Source organism: Sorex araneus, chromosome 4, assembly GCF_027595985.1.
Source record: "Sorex araneus isolate mSorAra2 chromosome 4, mSorAra2.pri, whole genome shotgun sequence".
NCBI lineage: Eukaryota > Metazoa > Chordata > Mammalia > Eulipotyphla > Soricidae > Sorex > Sorex araneus.
Window position 1 is genome coordinate 165047770 of NC_073305.1, and position 17473 is coordinate 165065242.

At 49.6% G+C, this 17473-nt stretch overlaps 1 protein-coding gene across 3 annotated transcripts in view; it reads right to left on the reverse strand.

Moving 5' to 3' along the window:
• Positions 1-648, reverse strand: part of NHSL1 (NHS like 1) — a 283461-nt gene extending 282813 nt beyond the window's left edge. For 2 of the 3 annotated variants that reach the window (XM_055136654.1, XM_055136653.1), the window contains exon 1: positions 129-648. In XM_055136654.1, coding sequence (XP_054992629.1) covers positions 129-381 — 253 coding nt within the window. In that variant the 5' untranslated portion in view covers positions 382-648. The remainder of the gene's footprint in view (positions 1-128) is intronic. The other variant, XM_055136655.1, reaches the window with a different exon arrangement.
• Positions 649-17473: the final 16825 nt, after the last annotated feature.

Sequence of the window (17473 nt, forward strand, 5' to 3'; positions counted from 1 at the left end):
CCCCCACCCCCAAACACACACACTCACACACACACACACACACACACACACACACTCACACACACACACACAGAGCGCCCCGCTCCCCAAGCGCCCGCCCCGCGCCCCCCGCAGCAGCGGCCACTCACGGATCTTGACGCGCCGGTGGTCCAGGCGCGCGGCGGCGCCGTGCAGGGCGTCCAGGCGGCGGTGCAGCGCGCGGGTGCGCCGGCCCAGCGCGGCCGCCTGGCCCTCGAGCTCCCCGAAGATGTCCCCGGCGCAGCGCGACAGCTCGGCCAGCTGCGCCAGCAGGCGGACCAGGGCGTGCGCGCTGACCTGCTCGAGCGAGCGGAAGAGCGGCGGCGGCCGGGCCGCGTCCACGCGCCGCGGGTGGAAGGGCATGGCCGGGCGGCGCGGCGCTTACGACGGCCCGGGTGGGCGCGGGGCGCCTGCCCGCATCCGACACAAAGCCCGAGTCCCGGGGCCGGAGGCGGAGTGGTGGTGGTGGTGGTGGAGGGGGGGATCGGGCCGCGACGGGGCGGCCCCCCCCACACCCCCTAGCCGCACCCCCCCTCGGGGGGCTCCCGGCGGCCCGGGGCGGAGGAGGGGAGGGGGGGTGGGCGAGCGGCGGGGCCGGCGCTCCCGAGGGTGGCGGGGCGGGAGCGGGGGATCCCCCGGCCCGGAGAGGAAGTTCGGGGCGCAGCTGGCGGCGGGCGGGGGGCGCGGCTGGCAGCCCGAGCCGCGAGTCCCGCTGAAGTTTGCAGGGAGGCAGGAAAGCGCCGATTGGAGCGCGGGGAGGAAGCGGGGGAAGTGCCGGCGACACCGGGCGCGGGAGGAGGCGGCGCGAGCAGGGAAAGGGGGAGGAGAAAGGGGCCGGCCCGGGAACCACCTGCGGCTCCCGCCGCCGCCCCCGAGCCCAGGCCTCGCCCAGCCCCGGCTCCCGGGCTCCCCGGCCGGGAAAGCCTGAGTCTGGCTCCCACCGCTCACCTGCGTGGCCCTCCGGGGGGACCACCCCGGGGTGCGCCCAGCCTCGGGATCTCCAAGGGTCCGCCCGGCTCCTTGGAGACCCTGCCCGTCCGTGCGCTCCGGGGAGGCGGCCAAGGCCCCTGGCTAGCGCGTGGTGGATGGCACGCAGAGAGCGCATCATGAAATGATGATCGCCAGGCAGCCTGCCTGTGCCCAGTGGGGCTGTGTAGCAGGCTAGGAGTCTGCGTCCTAGTGGGAACGACCTTATTTTGGTTTGGGTCGGGGTAAAGGGACAGCAAGTGAGTTTTTTGCCCTTAGCCAAGTGGCACCTCCTTTGGGGTCCCTTGGACTGAAAAAGCAAAATGGGCAGAATGAGAGTCTCTTCCCCACCTCCCACCGCCCCTCCCAATACACACACACACACACACACACGCGCGCGCGCGCGCGCGCGCGCGCGCGCTGCGCGCAAGATGTGGGGCGCCGGGAACCAGCACCTAGAACCTTGAGTTCAACAGTTGGATGGTTAAGCTAAATGCGATTGAAATCAAGGTCTGAGACAGGCCCCCACTAACTCAAACCTTCTGGTTAGAAGTACGTGGGGTCAGACGCCACTCAATGTCTCCGAGCTAAAATCCCATTGGCCCCAGTGCTATGTTCGCTGGAATGAGGCATCTTGCCTCTTGGGTTTCTGCCCTGCAAGTGACCGGAACGAAGGGGTGGAGTGCCGAGTTGCAGTTGGGCATCGCGCTGATCCTACAACAAAGCGACTCCCTCCGAGAGGGAGATGGAGACGCCCAGGACCACCAGGGCCTCGCCAGATAAAATCGTGGAAGAAATGTGTTTTGGCCTTTGGCCCGTTGTTGCTGGGAAAACGGCCCCCAGATTCTTTCACATATAGCGAAATAACTGCCCCGTCTGTCCACTCTGATCCCCTCAGTGGCACGCACGGAGGAACAGCTCTCGGGGAAGAAGAATGAGACTGGGACAGGAGAGCTACCTCAACAGGCTTTGCAAGGGGGAGGCCCAGGTTCAAACCAGGCAACAGGTGCCCGACCCAGTCCGCCCCAGCACCAAGCTGGGAGCAGCCCCTGAGCAAACCAGGTGTGGCCCGAACAATAAAGGCACTGATAAATAAGAAAGCTTGGGGGCTGGAGCCCTAGTTCAGCAGGGACAGGACTTGCCTTTCATGTGGATGACCCAGGTTCAATCCCCAGCATCCCCTAAGTTCCCCAAACCCCGCCAGGAGTAATTCCTGAGTGCAGAGTGAGGAAGAACCCCTGAGGACTGCAGGTGTGTCCCAAAAAGCAAAAAAAAAAAAAAAAGACAACCACAACAAAGTTGAACTGGGCCAGGGCAATAGCTCAGAGTGCATGCCTGGCCTATGCAGGCCCCGGGGGTTAATCTCCAGCACGTTATGGCCCCCTGAGCACCATTGAAGAGCACTGTGTCACTGTAGCAGTGTCGTCCCATTGTTCATCGATTTGCTCAAGTGGGCACCAGTAACATCTCCATTGTGAGACTTGTTGTTACTGTTTTTGGCATATCGAATACACCACAGGGAGCTTGCCAGGCTCTGCTGTGTGGGCGAGATACTCTCAGTAGCTGCCGCGCTCTCCGAGAGGGATGAAGGAATCAAACCCTGGTCAGCTGCATGGAAGGCAAACGCCCTACCCGCTGTGCTATCGCTCCAGTCCATCACTGAAGAGCAGCCCCCAAATATAGAGTGAGAGTTCCCTCCCAGGTACCCCTAGGTGTGGCACAAAAAATATATAAAGAAACCCAACAGAAAATACTATTGTTCTTGGGGGCGGGAGATGGCGAAGGTGGGGAGGATGCACCCATCACTGCACCGTGGTGAGTTCCTGCTGTAGGCATGTGGCTGAGAGCTCAGCCCCCAGACTCACCCTGCCTTACCCGGCGCCGAGCAGGAGGCTGCCAGCTTGTGAAGCCCAACGCCCCCAACCAACGTGCCGTCTCCAGTTATCACAGCAACCGAGGGAAAGGAAATCGTACTGCGCAGCTGTGCACAGAGGCGTGCACACAGCAGTCTGGATGCCCTTGAGACGCTTGAAACCCTCAGGAACAGAACTGCTGGGTCATACAGTAGCTATGCTTAACATTTTGGGGGGGGGGTGGGATTGGGTCACACCCAGAGGTCCCCGGGGGCTACTCCCGGCTCTGTGCTCAGGGATCACTCCTGGCCGTGCTGAGGGTGGTACAGGAGGGTGAATCAGAGCCAGCCACGCACAGGTCAGCACCTCAAACCCCTACTATCTCTCCACCTCTCACTCTGGGGGAATATACCAAAATGCTCTTTTCCAAAGCAGCTACACCATTTCATTTTACTATTTCTTTTTTAAAAATTGAATCACAATGAAATACACATTTACAAAGTTGTTCTTGGTTAAACACTTCTTTCTCTCTCTCTCTCTCTCTCTCTCTCTCTCTCTCTCTCTCTCTCTCTCTCTCTCTCTCTCCTCTCTCTCTCTCTCTCTCTCTCTTGTTTTGGTCTTTTGGGCCTTATGGTTTGCAATACAGATTCCTGTCACTGTCATCCCGTTGTTGCTCATCGATTTGTTCGAGCAGGCACCAGCAACGTCTCTCATTGAGAGACTTATTGTTACTATTATCCGGTATATCCCTTTATCTACTTCCAACACTCAGTTCCTATCCAAAAATGATCATTTCCAACTATTATTGTCATGTCCTTTCTCCATCCTTACTGCCCCTTGCCCCCCCTCCCCCTGCAAACCTCACCCCCCCACACATGCACACTCTTAGCTCCACCATTTTATAATCTCATCTACAATGTGTGGAGTTTCCAGTTTCTTCATATACCCATGAATCTTTAATGCATTTGGGGGGGTTTAGGCCACACCCTGCAATCTTTAAGGGGTTACTCCTGGCTCTGAGCTCAGGAATTACTCCTGTCATGGCCATAGGGGATGCCAGTGATCGAACCTGGGAATATCATGGGCAAGGGAAGCACCCCACCCACTGTACTGTCACTCCAGCCCCACATCTTTTTATTATTATTATTATTATTATTATTATTATAGCCAGTCTAATGGCTGTGAGTGGTATCTCATTTACCTTCTATTTATGTATCAATGATGACGTGTGTGCGTGTGCTAGCGCTAGGAAGCAAACCCAGGGCCACACACAGTAGCGCTACACTACTGACCTGAAGACCAGACCTCCAATGAATTTGGGTATCTTTTTTTTTAGGTGCTGATTTGCCGTTTGCTTATCTCTGGAAGCAGATAGCATGTCTTTGAAGAAAAGTCTGTTCTGATCCTTTGCCTGTTTTTTAAACTGAGTTTTTATCTTAATAAATTAAGCTGCTAAAGAACTAATCTTATATACATCCTTTATCATGAATAACATTTACTTTACTTTTTCCCCAGCCTCGAGCCAAGCCGGCTGGACCCAGCAGTGCTCCAGGCCCCTCGATGCCAGAGGGAAACCCAAGCCCTGTACCTGCCTCTGCGTGCCCCAACCCTTTTGCACCATCTCCACAGCACTTTTTGTTTGTTTGTGTAGGCCACACCTGACAACGCTCAGGGGTAACTCCTGACCCTGTGCTCAGGAATCACTTCTGGTGGTGCTCGGGAGACCCTAGGGGATGCTGGAGGTCTACCCCTGGTCAGCCATGTACAAAGCACCTTACCCCCCGCTGAGCTCCATCAGTGCTAAGGAGCAATTGCTTTCCGACCCAATTATCTCTGTGGCGACACATTATTCTTTATTTTACATGCTCAGTCATGACCCTAGAGATTGTTATCTTGGTCTGGTAAGAAATATGGTTAGCATACTTCCCCAAAGAAAGGGTAAGAAGGAAATTGTTGGTCATAGAGGATGGGGTCGGGTGGGGGCGGGGGGGAGGGATACTGGGGACATTGGTGGTGGAAAATGTACACTGGTGGAGGGATGGGTGTTCGATCCCTTTATGACTGAAACTCAATCATGAATGTTTTGTAGCTGTATCGCATGGTAATTCAGTTATTAAAAAATATATATGGTTGGGGTCAGGGAGCAATAGTACCGTGGGTAGGGCACTTGTTTTGCACGAGGCCAACCCACGTTTGATCTTCAGCATCCCATATAATCCCCCCCGGGCATCACCAGGAGTAATTCCTGAGTGTAGAGCCAGGAGTACGCCCAGAGGATCACCAGTTCAACCCCCCACCCACCCAGAAATAAACAAAACAGAAAAGAAATACGATTGGACAACACAAATTAGATAAGGGGAAAGAGGGAGTCTCTGTGCAATTTTCCTGAGGCATGATGAATAGGACTTTGGCTGAGAATTATTCCAACTGTTCCAGAAACTAAGTTAAAATTGTGTGCATGAGAACATTGAAGAAATAGAATTTGTAGAGCTTATTCAGAAAAACAAGCTAGTTTTGGGTGTCTGCTGTCCCCCTAAGTATCTGTTTGGTGGGGGTAGTTCCCCTTCTACTGAATAACTCAACGATTTATGTTATGTTGTTATCTTTTAGCATAACTATTTTATTCTCTCTCAGGTAATAAAATTCCTCTGCTCACTTTAAGAGATGAAAGATGGGCGCCGGGGAGCTAGGGCAGGGGAGGGGTCGGTGCATGCACTTGCCTTGTCAGATGCTGATGCCGGCTCAATTCCTACCGCCACATGGTCCCTCAAGCACAGAGCTGGGAGTAGCCCCTGAAATGCAGCGTGGAGCACACCTCCCAAAAAATCAAGAAGCTCAATCATAAATGGCAATAGGGCTATAGCCAGACTATGAAAAGATGATTTCCACAAAGAACAACTGGAATATCCACAGAGAAAACACTCAGGGAAGAAGCCAAAAGCATATTAGCAAAAAATTATTTTTTAAAAATTTGAGGTTTGAGGGGCTGGAGTGATAGCACAGCGGGTAGGGCGTTTGCCTTGCACGCGGCCGACCCGGGTTCAAATCCCAGCATCCCATATGGTCCCCTGAGCACCGCCAGGGCTAATTCCTGAGTGCAGGAGCCAGGAATGACCACTGTGCATTGCTGGGTGTGACCCAAAAAGCAAAAAAAAAAAAAAATTGAGGTTTGAGAATGGGAGAAAAATAATCACGTTTTGTCTCAAGCTGGAGCAATAGCACAGCAGGTAGGGCGTTTGCCTTACATGCAGCAGACCCGGGTTTGATTCTTCCGCCCCTCTCGGAGAGTCCGGCAAGCTACCAAGAGTATCTCGCCCACACGGCAGAGCCTGACAAGTTATCTGTGGCGTATTTGATATGCCAAAAACAGTAACAACAAGTCTCACAATGGAGATGTTACTGGTGCCTGCTCGAGCAAATCGATGAGCAACGGGATGACAGTGACAGTGACAGAGGTTTGGGGTCCACACCTGGCAGTGGTGCTCCGTGCTCAGGGATCACTCCTGATCATGTTTGAGTGACCATGTGGGATGCTGGGAATCCAACCAGGGTCAGCCAAGTCCAAGACAAGTGCCTTATCCCCTGTATTAGCTCTCTGGCCCTTTTGTTTATTTGTTTTTGTTTTGTTGGGGCCACACCTGGCAGTGCTCAGGGCTTACCTCTGGCTCTATTCTTAGAAATCACTTCTGACAGGGTTCGGGAAACCATATGTCGTGCTGGGATCAAACCCAGGTTTTGCCCCGTGGAATGCTAGAGCCCTAACCATGGTAACCATCCCCTCCCTGGCCCTGTAAAAACTTTTATTATTTGTGGGGGTGAGTTTTTTTTTCCTTAAGATAGTGTGGCTGAAACTGTCTGCTCTGCTGAGTTCCAATCCTTCCTCCAGCTAATGAAACTGACTGTGTTAACTGAATATTCAACCTCTTTTTTTCATTTGTTTGTCCATTTTGTGTTCTTTTCTCTCCAAACATTTATTTTTTTTAAAGCACCATGAATTAGAAAGCTATTCATAGCTGAGTTTTTGACATACAGTGTCCCGTCACCAATCCTGCCACCAGTGTCAACTTCTCTTCAGTAGTGTTCCCAGGTTCTCTCTCCTATCCCCCAGCCCCCACCTCTCCCCGGTCCCAGCCTGTCATCTTGACAGCCACCTTTTAAATCTGGTTTATTAAAGTTTGGGTCTCACAATTTCAGCGTTCTTGACTCAGCAGTTTGGACATTTAGCTCCATCATTCCTTATACCTCTGGGAGAAACTGGCAAGCTTCTGAGAGTTTCCTGCCCACATGGGACAGCCTTGCAAGCTTCCCATGGTGTATTCATATGCAAAATCCAGTAACAAGCTGGATCTCATTCCCCTGACCCTGAAGAGCCCCCAATGCAACATCCTTGGGAGGGCCAAGTCGAGATAGACTTCGAAGATCTCAGGGAAAGGATGAAATGAGATGTTACTGAGCCCGCCCGAGAAATTGGTGATTGACGGGATTTCGTGACTCCTTATACCACAGATGTATCTGAGTCCCCTTGATCCCTACCCCCACTGTTTCTCATCTATCTCTTCTCCCCTTCTCCCTCAGTCTAATTCTTTCCTTCTCCCTATGCTCTGGGACCAAGAATGATCTGAATGTCTCCCCTTAACACTGTTGCCTTTCCGCATCCAGTTACTATAAATTACACATACAAGTGATATGGATGTTGAGCATCTTGGGCTGAATCACAATTCCTCCATTCCCTTCTCTTTGGTAAGTGGTTTATCAAGTGTAACCCCGTTCTCAGCAAGGAAATTTAGGGCTTCTGCGTTATTTTTATCTCCATAAAAAGAGAAGAGGGAAGAAAGACCTTCTTAATAGCTTCTCTCTGGTCAGCCACCTCTGCACTCCTGCCAATGCCCTTGCGAGTCTCTAGATGATGGCCACCCGCATCCAGACGGAGGACCACTCTCCTCTAAGACAGGCTCCCAAAAAGTGGAGGACGAAAATTGCCTGAATATGATGGGAGAGAGTTCCAAACAAGTTTTCCTGAAAAGGGCCTAGGAAATTATTTATTTGAGTGTCTATAGGGAAGAGCAAGCAAATAAATTGGTGAGAATGTGGTGATTGAAAAGAAGATTCCAGGTGCTGGAGCAATAGCACAGCGGGTAGGGCATGATCCGGATTCGAACCCAGCATCCCATACAGTTCCCTGAGCCCCGCCAGGGGTAATTCCTGAGTGCAGAGCCAGAAGTGACTCCTGTGCATTGCCGGGTGTGATCCCCCCAAAAAAAGAAAAAAAGAAATGAAAAGGGGATTTCTTGGGGTGGAGAGATAGTATAGTGGATATGGCACTTGCCTTGCATGCAGCCAACCTAGGCTTGATCCCTGGTGCCCTATATTGTCTACTGAGCCTGCCAAGAGTGATCCCTGATCACTAAGTCAATGATGGTTGGAGGGATAGTTCAGGATGGAGATGTGTGCTGAAAGTAGATAAAGGACCAAACGTGATAGCCTCTCAGTATTGCAAACCATAATGCCCAAAAGTAGAGAGATAGAGTATGGGGGAAATTGTCTGCCATAGAGGAAGGGGGAGGGTTAGGGAGGTATACTGGGGACATTAGTGGTGGAAACTGTGCACTGGTGGAGAGATGGGTGTTCAATCATTGTGTGGCCAAAACTCAAACATGGAAGCTTTGTAATTGTCATCATCATCATCATTATCATCATCATCATCATCATTATCATCATCATCATCCCTTTGTTCATCAATTTTCTAGAGCGGTCTCAGTAATGTCTCCATTCATCCTAGCCCTGAGATTTTAGCCGCCTCTCTTTATTCATCCTTCCCAACGGTGCCGCATTGGAGGCTCTTTCAGGGTCTTATGGAGAATAAGACCCATCATTGTCACTGGTTTTGGCATATGAATACGCCACAGGGAGTTTGTAATTGTACTGGTTACAAACAATGATTTAATTTAAAAAAAAAAGTTATCCCTAAGCGCAGAGCCAGGACTAAGCTCTGAGCACTGCTTATGTGACCCAAAGACAAAAAAAAAGGGGGCAGGTTCCCTTTTTTTAGCTCCAGGTTCCAAGCACTGCCAGGTAACCCTGGTGACCCCCGCCCCATACTGTAGAGCAGAGCAGCTTCTTATTTTTTGGTCCTCACACAGGCCACAGGCTCTGTTCCAGAGATCACTGAGTGGGACACCTGGGCCTCCTGAGCACCACTTGCAAGGCCCCAATCCAGAAAAGGAAGGTTCCAAATCTGAAATCCTAGTGACAGAACAAAGATTACTGGGGCTGGAGAGAAAGTACAGCATGTAGGGCACTTTCCTTGCACCCAGCCTCCATCCCATGCCTTCCTTAGGGGCCTCAAAGCTCTGCTGGGGTTGATCTGCAAGCACCACGAGGTATGGGCCCCTCCCCCGAAAGCAGAACAAAAGTTATTGAGTATGCAAACTGAAAAAGAAATAGCCCCCTCCTCCCTTTCCATTTCTTATCATGTGACGGAGGTCACATACTTGGTTGTGGTGTTTTGGGGTGATGTCAGGAATCAGACTAGAGGGCTGTGAGGGAGAGGGGACATACACAGTGGTATTCAGGGGTGACTCCTGGCTTTGTTTCCAGGGATCACTCCTGCTCAGGGACCACGTGTGGTGCTGGGGATTACACCGGGGCTGGCTACCTGCAAGGCAAGTGCTTTTTAAAATTATTTTATTATTTTTTTTAAATTATTTTTTATTTATTTTAATTGTTTTTTATATATATTTTTTCAGTTGTCATGTTTTTGGTTTTTTTAATTTTTTAAATTTTATTGAATCACCGTGAGATAGTTACAAGCTTTCATGTTTGAGCAAGGCAAGTGCTTTAACCTCCCTGGTACTTCTCTGTGCCCCACCCAGAGTCTTCACACGTGCAAAGGGCACTCTCCACTCTCCTCTAGCGAGCCACGTCCAGGGCTTAATGAGACACTCGGGAGAAACGGAAGCAACTGCATCAACTAGCTAGCAGATATGTACTTGATCACATTCCACATTCTTCATAATCATCCAAGTGGTAAAATAAATAAATAAATAAATAAATAAATAAATAAATTTTAGTAGAAATAAAATGCAACAGGCTGGAGTGACGGTATAGCAGGCATGTGACTGACCCGGATTTAATCCCCATATGGTCTCTGAGCACCACCAGGAGTGACCCCTGAAAGATAGTCCAGGGATTAAGGCGTTTATCTTGCAACAAGCTGACCCTTGTTCAACCCCCAGCACACACAGGGACCCCTGAGCATCACCAGGAATCATTCCTGAGTAAGCCAGGAATAAGCCCTAAGTACAACCAGGGATCGTCTGTCCAAAAACTAAATAATTTTTTTTAAAGACTCAAACTTTAAGTCATAGTAGAGAAAGGCCTTATCTCAGAGGTTTAAGATAAAAAAAAAAATTAACCGATTCCACTTCTTTCCTCGCTGCCTCCATCACAAATGACCACAAAGTGGGCGGCAGGAATGAGGGCGAGTGTCTTCTCTCAGCTCCGCGGATGGGAAGGAACTTCCTCCGAAGCCTGGCAGGGAAAATGCTCCCTGGCCTCTTCCAGCGTGGTCCTGGCGAGCAGTCTGGCTCACACCGGGTTCACACTCCCACCTCTGCCTCCTGGTCCCACGCGCCGTCCTTCCTGCAGCCGGCCCTCTGTCCCTCCTCCAACATGCACAGTCGTACTGCATTCAGGGCCTGGTGCAGCCCCGCGAGACTCTGTCTGAACTCGCCGCGTCTGCCAAGATCCTGCGTGCAACTGCACGACTGGAGATGAGCTCAGCTTTTCGTCCCGTTTTCAGCAAAGTGGACACACCATACAGTGCTCGGGACCTATTCCTGGCTCTGTGCTCACGAGTGACCCCTGGTGGTGCTCAAGGGAGCATATGGTGCCAAGATTGACGGGTGCAAGGCAAGCGCCTTAACCCGGGGTTTCTCTTGTAGCCGCATCTTTCTCTTTCTTTCTTTCTTTCTTTCTTTCTTTCTTTCTTTCTTTCTTTCTTTCTTTCTTTCTTTCTTTCTTTCTTTCTTTCTTTCTTTCTTTCTTTCTTTCTTTCTTTCTTTCTTTCTTTCTTTCTTTCTTTCTTTCTTTCTTTCTTTCTTTCTTTCTTTCTTTCTTTCCTTTCTTTCTTTCTTCCTTCCTTCCTTCCTTCCTTCCTTCCTTCCTTCCTTCCTTCCTTCCTTCCTTCCTTCCTTCCTTCCTTTCTTTCTTTCTTTCTTCCTTCCTTCCTTCCTTCCTTCCTTCCTTCCTTCCTTCTTTCCTTCCTTCTTTCTTTCTTTCTTTCTTTCTTTCTTTCTTTCTTTCTTTCTTTCTTTCTTTCTTTCTTTCTTTCTTTCTTTCTTTTCTTCCCTTCCTTCCTTCCTTCCTTCCCTCTCTCTTTCTCTTTCTTTCTTTCTTTCTTTCTTTCTTTCTTTCTTTCTTTCTTTCTTTCTTTCTTTCTTTCTTTCTTTCTCTCTTTCTTTCTTCCTCTCTTTCTTTCTTTCTTTCTTTCTTACTTTCTTTCTTTCCCTCTCTCTTTCTTTCTTTCCTTCCTTCTACCCTTCTTTCTTTTCTTCCCTTCCTTCCTTCTTTCCCTCTCTCTTTTTCTTTCTTTCCTTTCTTTCTTTTCTTCCCTTCCTTCCTTCCTTCTTTCCCTCTCTTTCTTTCTCTCTCTTTCTTTCTCTCTCTCTCTTTCTTTCTTTCTTTCTTTCTCTCTCTTTCTTTCTTTCTTTCTTTCTTTCTTTCTTTCTTTCTTTCTTTCTTTCTTTCTTTCTTTCTTTCTTTCTTTTCTTCCCTTCCTTCCTTCCTTCCTTCCTTCCTTCCTTCCTTCCTTCCTTCCTTCCTTCCTTCCTTCTTTCCCTCTCTCTTTCTTTCCTTTTTTTTGTTTTTGAGCCACACACAGAAATGTTCAAGAATTACTCCAGTCTCTGTGCTCAGGGATCACTCCTGGAGGGGCTCAGGGGACCATATGGGGTACTGGAGATCAAACTGCGTCAGCCCAGGGCAAGGCCAACACCCAGCTGCCACTGTACTATCTCAGTCCTCTCTGCTTATCTTTTTCGGGAACATAATTTAATCAACTCAGCGAGATGACGGAAACAAACGGTTCTGAGATGAGAGATTTAGATCAAGAGAATCTTCACGCATAAATTATCTGAAGCACACCACACACACACACACACACACACACACACACACTTTTCTGATTCTCTTTTGGGCAAGACAGAATGCAAGGAAGGATAAAAGGATGGGGGGACTTGGTGGAGTGGGTGCTGCTCTGCTTACGGCTCTCCTGCAGGGGTTCCCGAATGACTGTCACCCCACTTTCTGGCTCTGTGATTCAGCAAGTGGTAGATTCTGTTGCCTCAGTCTTCTAGGAATCACAAAGGACTCAAGAGAGGGCTCTGAAGCCCAAAGTCCTTCTGCTTGTGAAATTCTGACCGCCCTCCCCCTTCCCACCTCGTCATGAAAAAAGAATAGGGAAAAAATGTCCTGAAAAACACTCTGAAGTCCAAATGTTGGATGCTTATATATTTTCAAGGGTTTCAAAAACCATCAAAAATGGGTGGGAGGTCACACCGAAAAGAAGAGAGAGAGCAAAAGGGAATGCCCGCCACAGAGGCGGGGTGGGGTGTGGGGGGAGGGGGCGGGGGTGGGAGGAATACTGGGATCACTGGTGGTAGAGAATGGGCCCTGGTGGAGGGATGGGTACTCGATCATTGTATGACTGAAATGCAAACATGAAAGTTTGTAAGTCTGTAACTGTACCTCATGGTGATTCCCTAATAATAATAATTTTTTAAAAATGGGTGGGAGAGACAGTACAGTGGGTAGACCGTGCCTGTAGCTGACCCTGGATTCATCTAGTATATGATCCATAAACAGTTTTGAGTACATGGACCATAAAGGTGCCCCATTATGTGGGCCATGTACAGTGTTAAGAGACCATATGTGGTCCTCCAAGTACCTCCATCAGTAATCCCTGGGTATGGCCAGGTGTGCTCGAGGGTCAAACAAAATAAACAGAGAGCATTGGAGGGGACAGAGCAATAATACAATGGGTCAGGCCCTTCCCTTGCACGGGTTTGATCCCTAACGTCCCAGATGGTCCCCCTGAGCACTGCCAGGGGTAATTCCTGAGCATAGGGGTAAGCCCTGAGGCCCCAGAGAAAAATAAACCAAAAATGAACAAAAACCAACGTTAGAAAGACTCTAGAGAGAGCTGTGGGAACTGGCCCTCGGAGGGAGCGTGTCATGCATCTGGCTTCAGCTTTTATTCTCTATTTCACCGCTGAGAATAGACCCCCCAGCTCTCCAAGGGAGGCCCTCAACCAGAAGCAAATGAACGACAATGACAATAGTAGGAATTGGTAAAATGTACTACTTTAATTAGTGAGGAAATTACTGTAGGGCCAGAAGATGGCTCAAGGCTGAGCACCTGCTTTGCATCCGGGAGTCCTGGGCTTCATCCCTGGTACCACATGGTCCCTCAAGCATGAGAGCTAAGCCCACCCAACACAGGGTGAGCAGCCAGCTGGGTCCCCAGGACTCACCCCAGAAGACACTATGGTAGAATACGGGGTATGTGTTGAATCACGTCCAGCAAGCCTCAGGGACCATACCTGGCTCTGTGCCCAGGGGTCACTAAGCAGTGTTCAGGGGACCATGAGCAGTGCTGAGGATTGGTGAAAAGGGGCCAGGAGGGGCCAGAGATAGTACAGCAGCTAGGGCATTCGCCTTGCCTGCGACCAACCCAGGCTCGATTCCCAGCACCCCATATAGTCCCCTGAGCCCTCAGAGAGTGCTCCCTGAGGGCAGAGTGAGGAGTAAGCCTTGAGTATTGCCAGGTGTGGCCCCAAAACAAGCAGAAAAAATAGAGAAAGAAAAGAAAAAGCTCACTATATTTGTGTGTGTGTGTATATATATATATATATAGCACATATATTATACTATATTACATATATATGGGGCTGGAGTGCTAGCATAGTGGGTAGGGAGTTTGCCTTGCACACAGCAGACCCAGGTTCAATTCCTCCATCCCTCTCACAGAGCCCAGCAAGCTACTGAGTATCCCGCCCCCACAGCAGAGCCTGGCAAGCTACCCGTGGCGTATTTGATATGCTAAAAACAGTAACAACAAGTCTCACAATGGAGGCATTACTGGTGCCCACTCAAGCAAATCAATGAACAACAGTATGACAGTGCTACAGTGCTACATATATATTATATATATATAACATATATATATACATATATATATTACACTCCAGGTGATGTTCAGGGGTTACTCCTGGCTCTGCACTCAGGAATTACACCTAGCACTGCTCAGATTTGAATTTGGCTCTTTCAGTTTTAATTCAAATGTCATTTCCTTGAGCAAACATGCCCTTATGTTGAATTCCAGCCCAGCTCTTCTGATTACTGAAGAGTGTGCTTCTCCACTTCTTCCATATGAGATGCTGGGGATCGAACCTGGGCTGGCATCATGCAAGGCAAAAGCCCTATCCGCTGTACTATCGCTCCGGCCCCAAGGCCCTGTACAGTATCTTAAGTGGAGAGTAAAGCTAATACTATAGAGTATAATTTTTTCAACTTTTTGAAAGTCTCTTGATAGTCACTTTGGCGGGGGGGGGGGGGGGGGCTTCCTTCCCCACCAGGACTACATCCAGTGATGGCCTGGAAACCAGGCAATGGTGGAAATTGAACCCGGAGCCATGGTTCAGTTCAGCACTGAGCTATCTCCTTGGCCATCACAACATACTGGTTGAAGATGGACCCACATACAAATTATATAAGATTCTTATGTATTATAAAATTATAAAAATCTTTTTATTAAAATTTTATATTAAATATAAAATTTTGATATATTAATTATAAATGTAAACATATCTTTTATGTTAAAATATAAGCAGATTATTTGATTAGCCACAGAGCTGTCTTCAACTGTAATAATTAGTCCTCCCCAGCTGAAAAGTTTCTCAGTTTAGGATGACCCCTAGTGAGCTCTCTCACTAAAGGCCAGCCTTGTGCTTCCACAGTACTTCCGTCCATCTCCTCCCTGTGGCTGAGATGTAGATCTCTAGACTCACTCCCCCCACCCCCCCCAAGCCTTTACCCTCTCCCTCTCATGTTTTTCACAGAGAATTTGACTCCACTTTCTATTCTAATTCAGATGTCACTTCCTTGAGCAAGCCAGCCTTTTTGTCGGGTTCCAGCCAGCTCTTCCGATTACTGAAGACTGTGCTTCTCCTTGAACCCGAGCATTTCTATCTGTCTGTCTGTCTGACTCTGTCTCCTCTCTCTCTCTCTCTCTCTCTCTCTCTCTCTCTCTCTCTCTCTCTCTCTCTCACACACACACACACACACACACACACACACACACACACACACACACACACTTTCTCTCACATCCCTGGTTCAAATCCTCTGCACTGCATATGGTCCCCTGAGCACAGCCAGAAGTTACCCCTGAGCACTAAGCCAGGAATAACTCTCTGTCTCTGTGTGTGTATGCGCACACTGATTTTGTCAGTGCTCCCTCCATCCCCACCTTGAGCTGTGTCATTGCAGTGACCAGGTCTTGAACGCACACTCTACTATGGTGCTCACACACTTACACGCTTGCTTATGGTGCTTGCATACAGTCTGGCTGTCGTGCATGGGGGAATGAGGGTGTTGCACACTTCAGTCATGCTACTCTCCCCTGAGAGGGCCACACACATTCTTAGTCGTGGTGGTGCCCGGGTCCCTGTAAGCAGAGCTGCCATGCTGAACGTGGGAGTGGCTGGACCTTTAGAGCAGGCAGCTTGGGCACTGAGCTCTTCTAGGGACCCAGATTTATTTTGGGGGGTTTTATCTGGGGGAGCACACCCGCAACTACTCCTGTATCTTCACTCAGGGATCCCTCCTGGAGGCGAACTGGGACCCTATGGGGTGCTGGCGATTGAACCCGGATTGGCTGCATGCAAGGCAAACACCCTACTCATTATACGACTGCTCCCGCCACCGCCTAGATTTAGTTTTATCTGATTCACCTTGTGGGTGAGAAGCGGCTGGGGAGATCTGAAAGGCTTCGTGCTCAGGGACCAGTCCCGGCAGGATTTGGGGAACTGCAGGTCATACTGGGAATCAAACTGGGTCGACCTTCTGCAAGGCAAGAATCTGAGTCTTCCCTGCTGTACCGTCTGTCTCTCTGGGCCCAGTGATTTTCCCTTGTAATTGCTATATCTATGTTGCAGCCCTGGAAACAGATGAATTCTGGCAGATCAATGATGAAAATGTAATGAGAGGGGCTGGAGAAATAGCTCCAAAAGACCAAGCTTTGCATACCGGAGCCCAGGTTTGATCCCTGGCACCACATGGTCCCTCCAGGAAACTGGGAGTGACTCTGGAGTATACGTAGCTGGGGACAGTCTGGTGCCACTCAAAAAAAAAAAAAAAACCCAAAACAAGACAAAGCAAAAAAACATAGTGCAGAAGCAATAGCATAGCGGGGAGGGCCACTGTGGTAGACCCGGGTTCAATCCCCTATTGTCCCTGAGCACTGCCAGGAGTGATTTCTGAGTACAGAGCCAGGAGTAAGCCCTGAGTACAGTCAAAAGTATGGACCATAGATTTGGTCCAAAAACTACAAAAATACCAAAAAACAAAAACGAACCCCAAATAATAATAATAACTTAATGAAGACAATGTCCAAATAATAATAATAATAATAATGAAAAATTAATGAAGACAATGTCCTGGGGTGTAGCAGGCTACAGGGAAGGATGTGGAGACCCCCAGGGATGAACAGCAGCGAGAGGCCTTGGGGACACCTCAGCTTAGAGGGCTAGGGGAACACCACCTCACTTGCCCTCTTGCCCCAGAGGGAGGAAGCTGCTCACAGAGAGCGTTTCCTGGGCAAAGGCGAGCCCAGGCAGTGGCTCCTGGACCCTGGACATGCCCCTCCCCCCACCAGGCTAGTCCACTAACCACGTGACCCCGGCAGCTGGCCCTGCCCCCTCAGCCTCCCGCGTTCTCTGCACAAGAACCCTCCCAGCAAGCCTCCTGCAGGCTGAGAGTCAGCTTGTTCCCAGGTTACCTGACCTGCAAGAAGGGGCAAAAGGGAAGCAGTGTGACCCAGCCGGAGAGAAAGAAAGCCTGGAGCCAGGGGAAAGTGGGTGGAGCTCATTCGTGCCCCCAAAGCGGCATCTGAGCAAGGGAAGGAGCAGAAAAGAAATGTCCCCACCTTTCCTCTCACCATTTTTTTCTTTTTTCTTATTTATTTATTTATTATTATTATTATTATTTGCTACGCCCAGCAGTGCTCAGGGCTTGCACCTGTTTCTATGCATCCGATCCTGGTGCTGAGAGAGGGGGAGAAAGGGAGGGAGAGAATGGAGAGTGGAGAGGAAAGGGAGCAAGAACAGTCATTGAAAATAAAACAGCACACAGAGGTGTCTAAAATTCTTATCCAATGCACTGTAGCAGTGTCGTCCCAGTACTCATCGATTTGCTTGAGCGGGCACCAGTGACATCTCCATTGTGAGACTTGTTGTTACTGTTTTTGGCATATCGAACACAGCACGGGGAGCTTGCCAGGCTCTGCCGTGCAGGCAAGATACTCTCGGTAGCTTGCTGGGCTCTCTGAGAGGGATGGAGGAATCGAATCTAGGTTG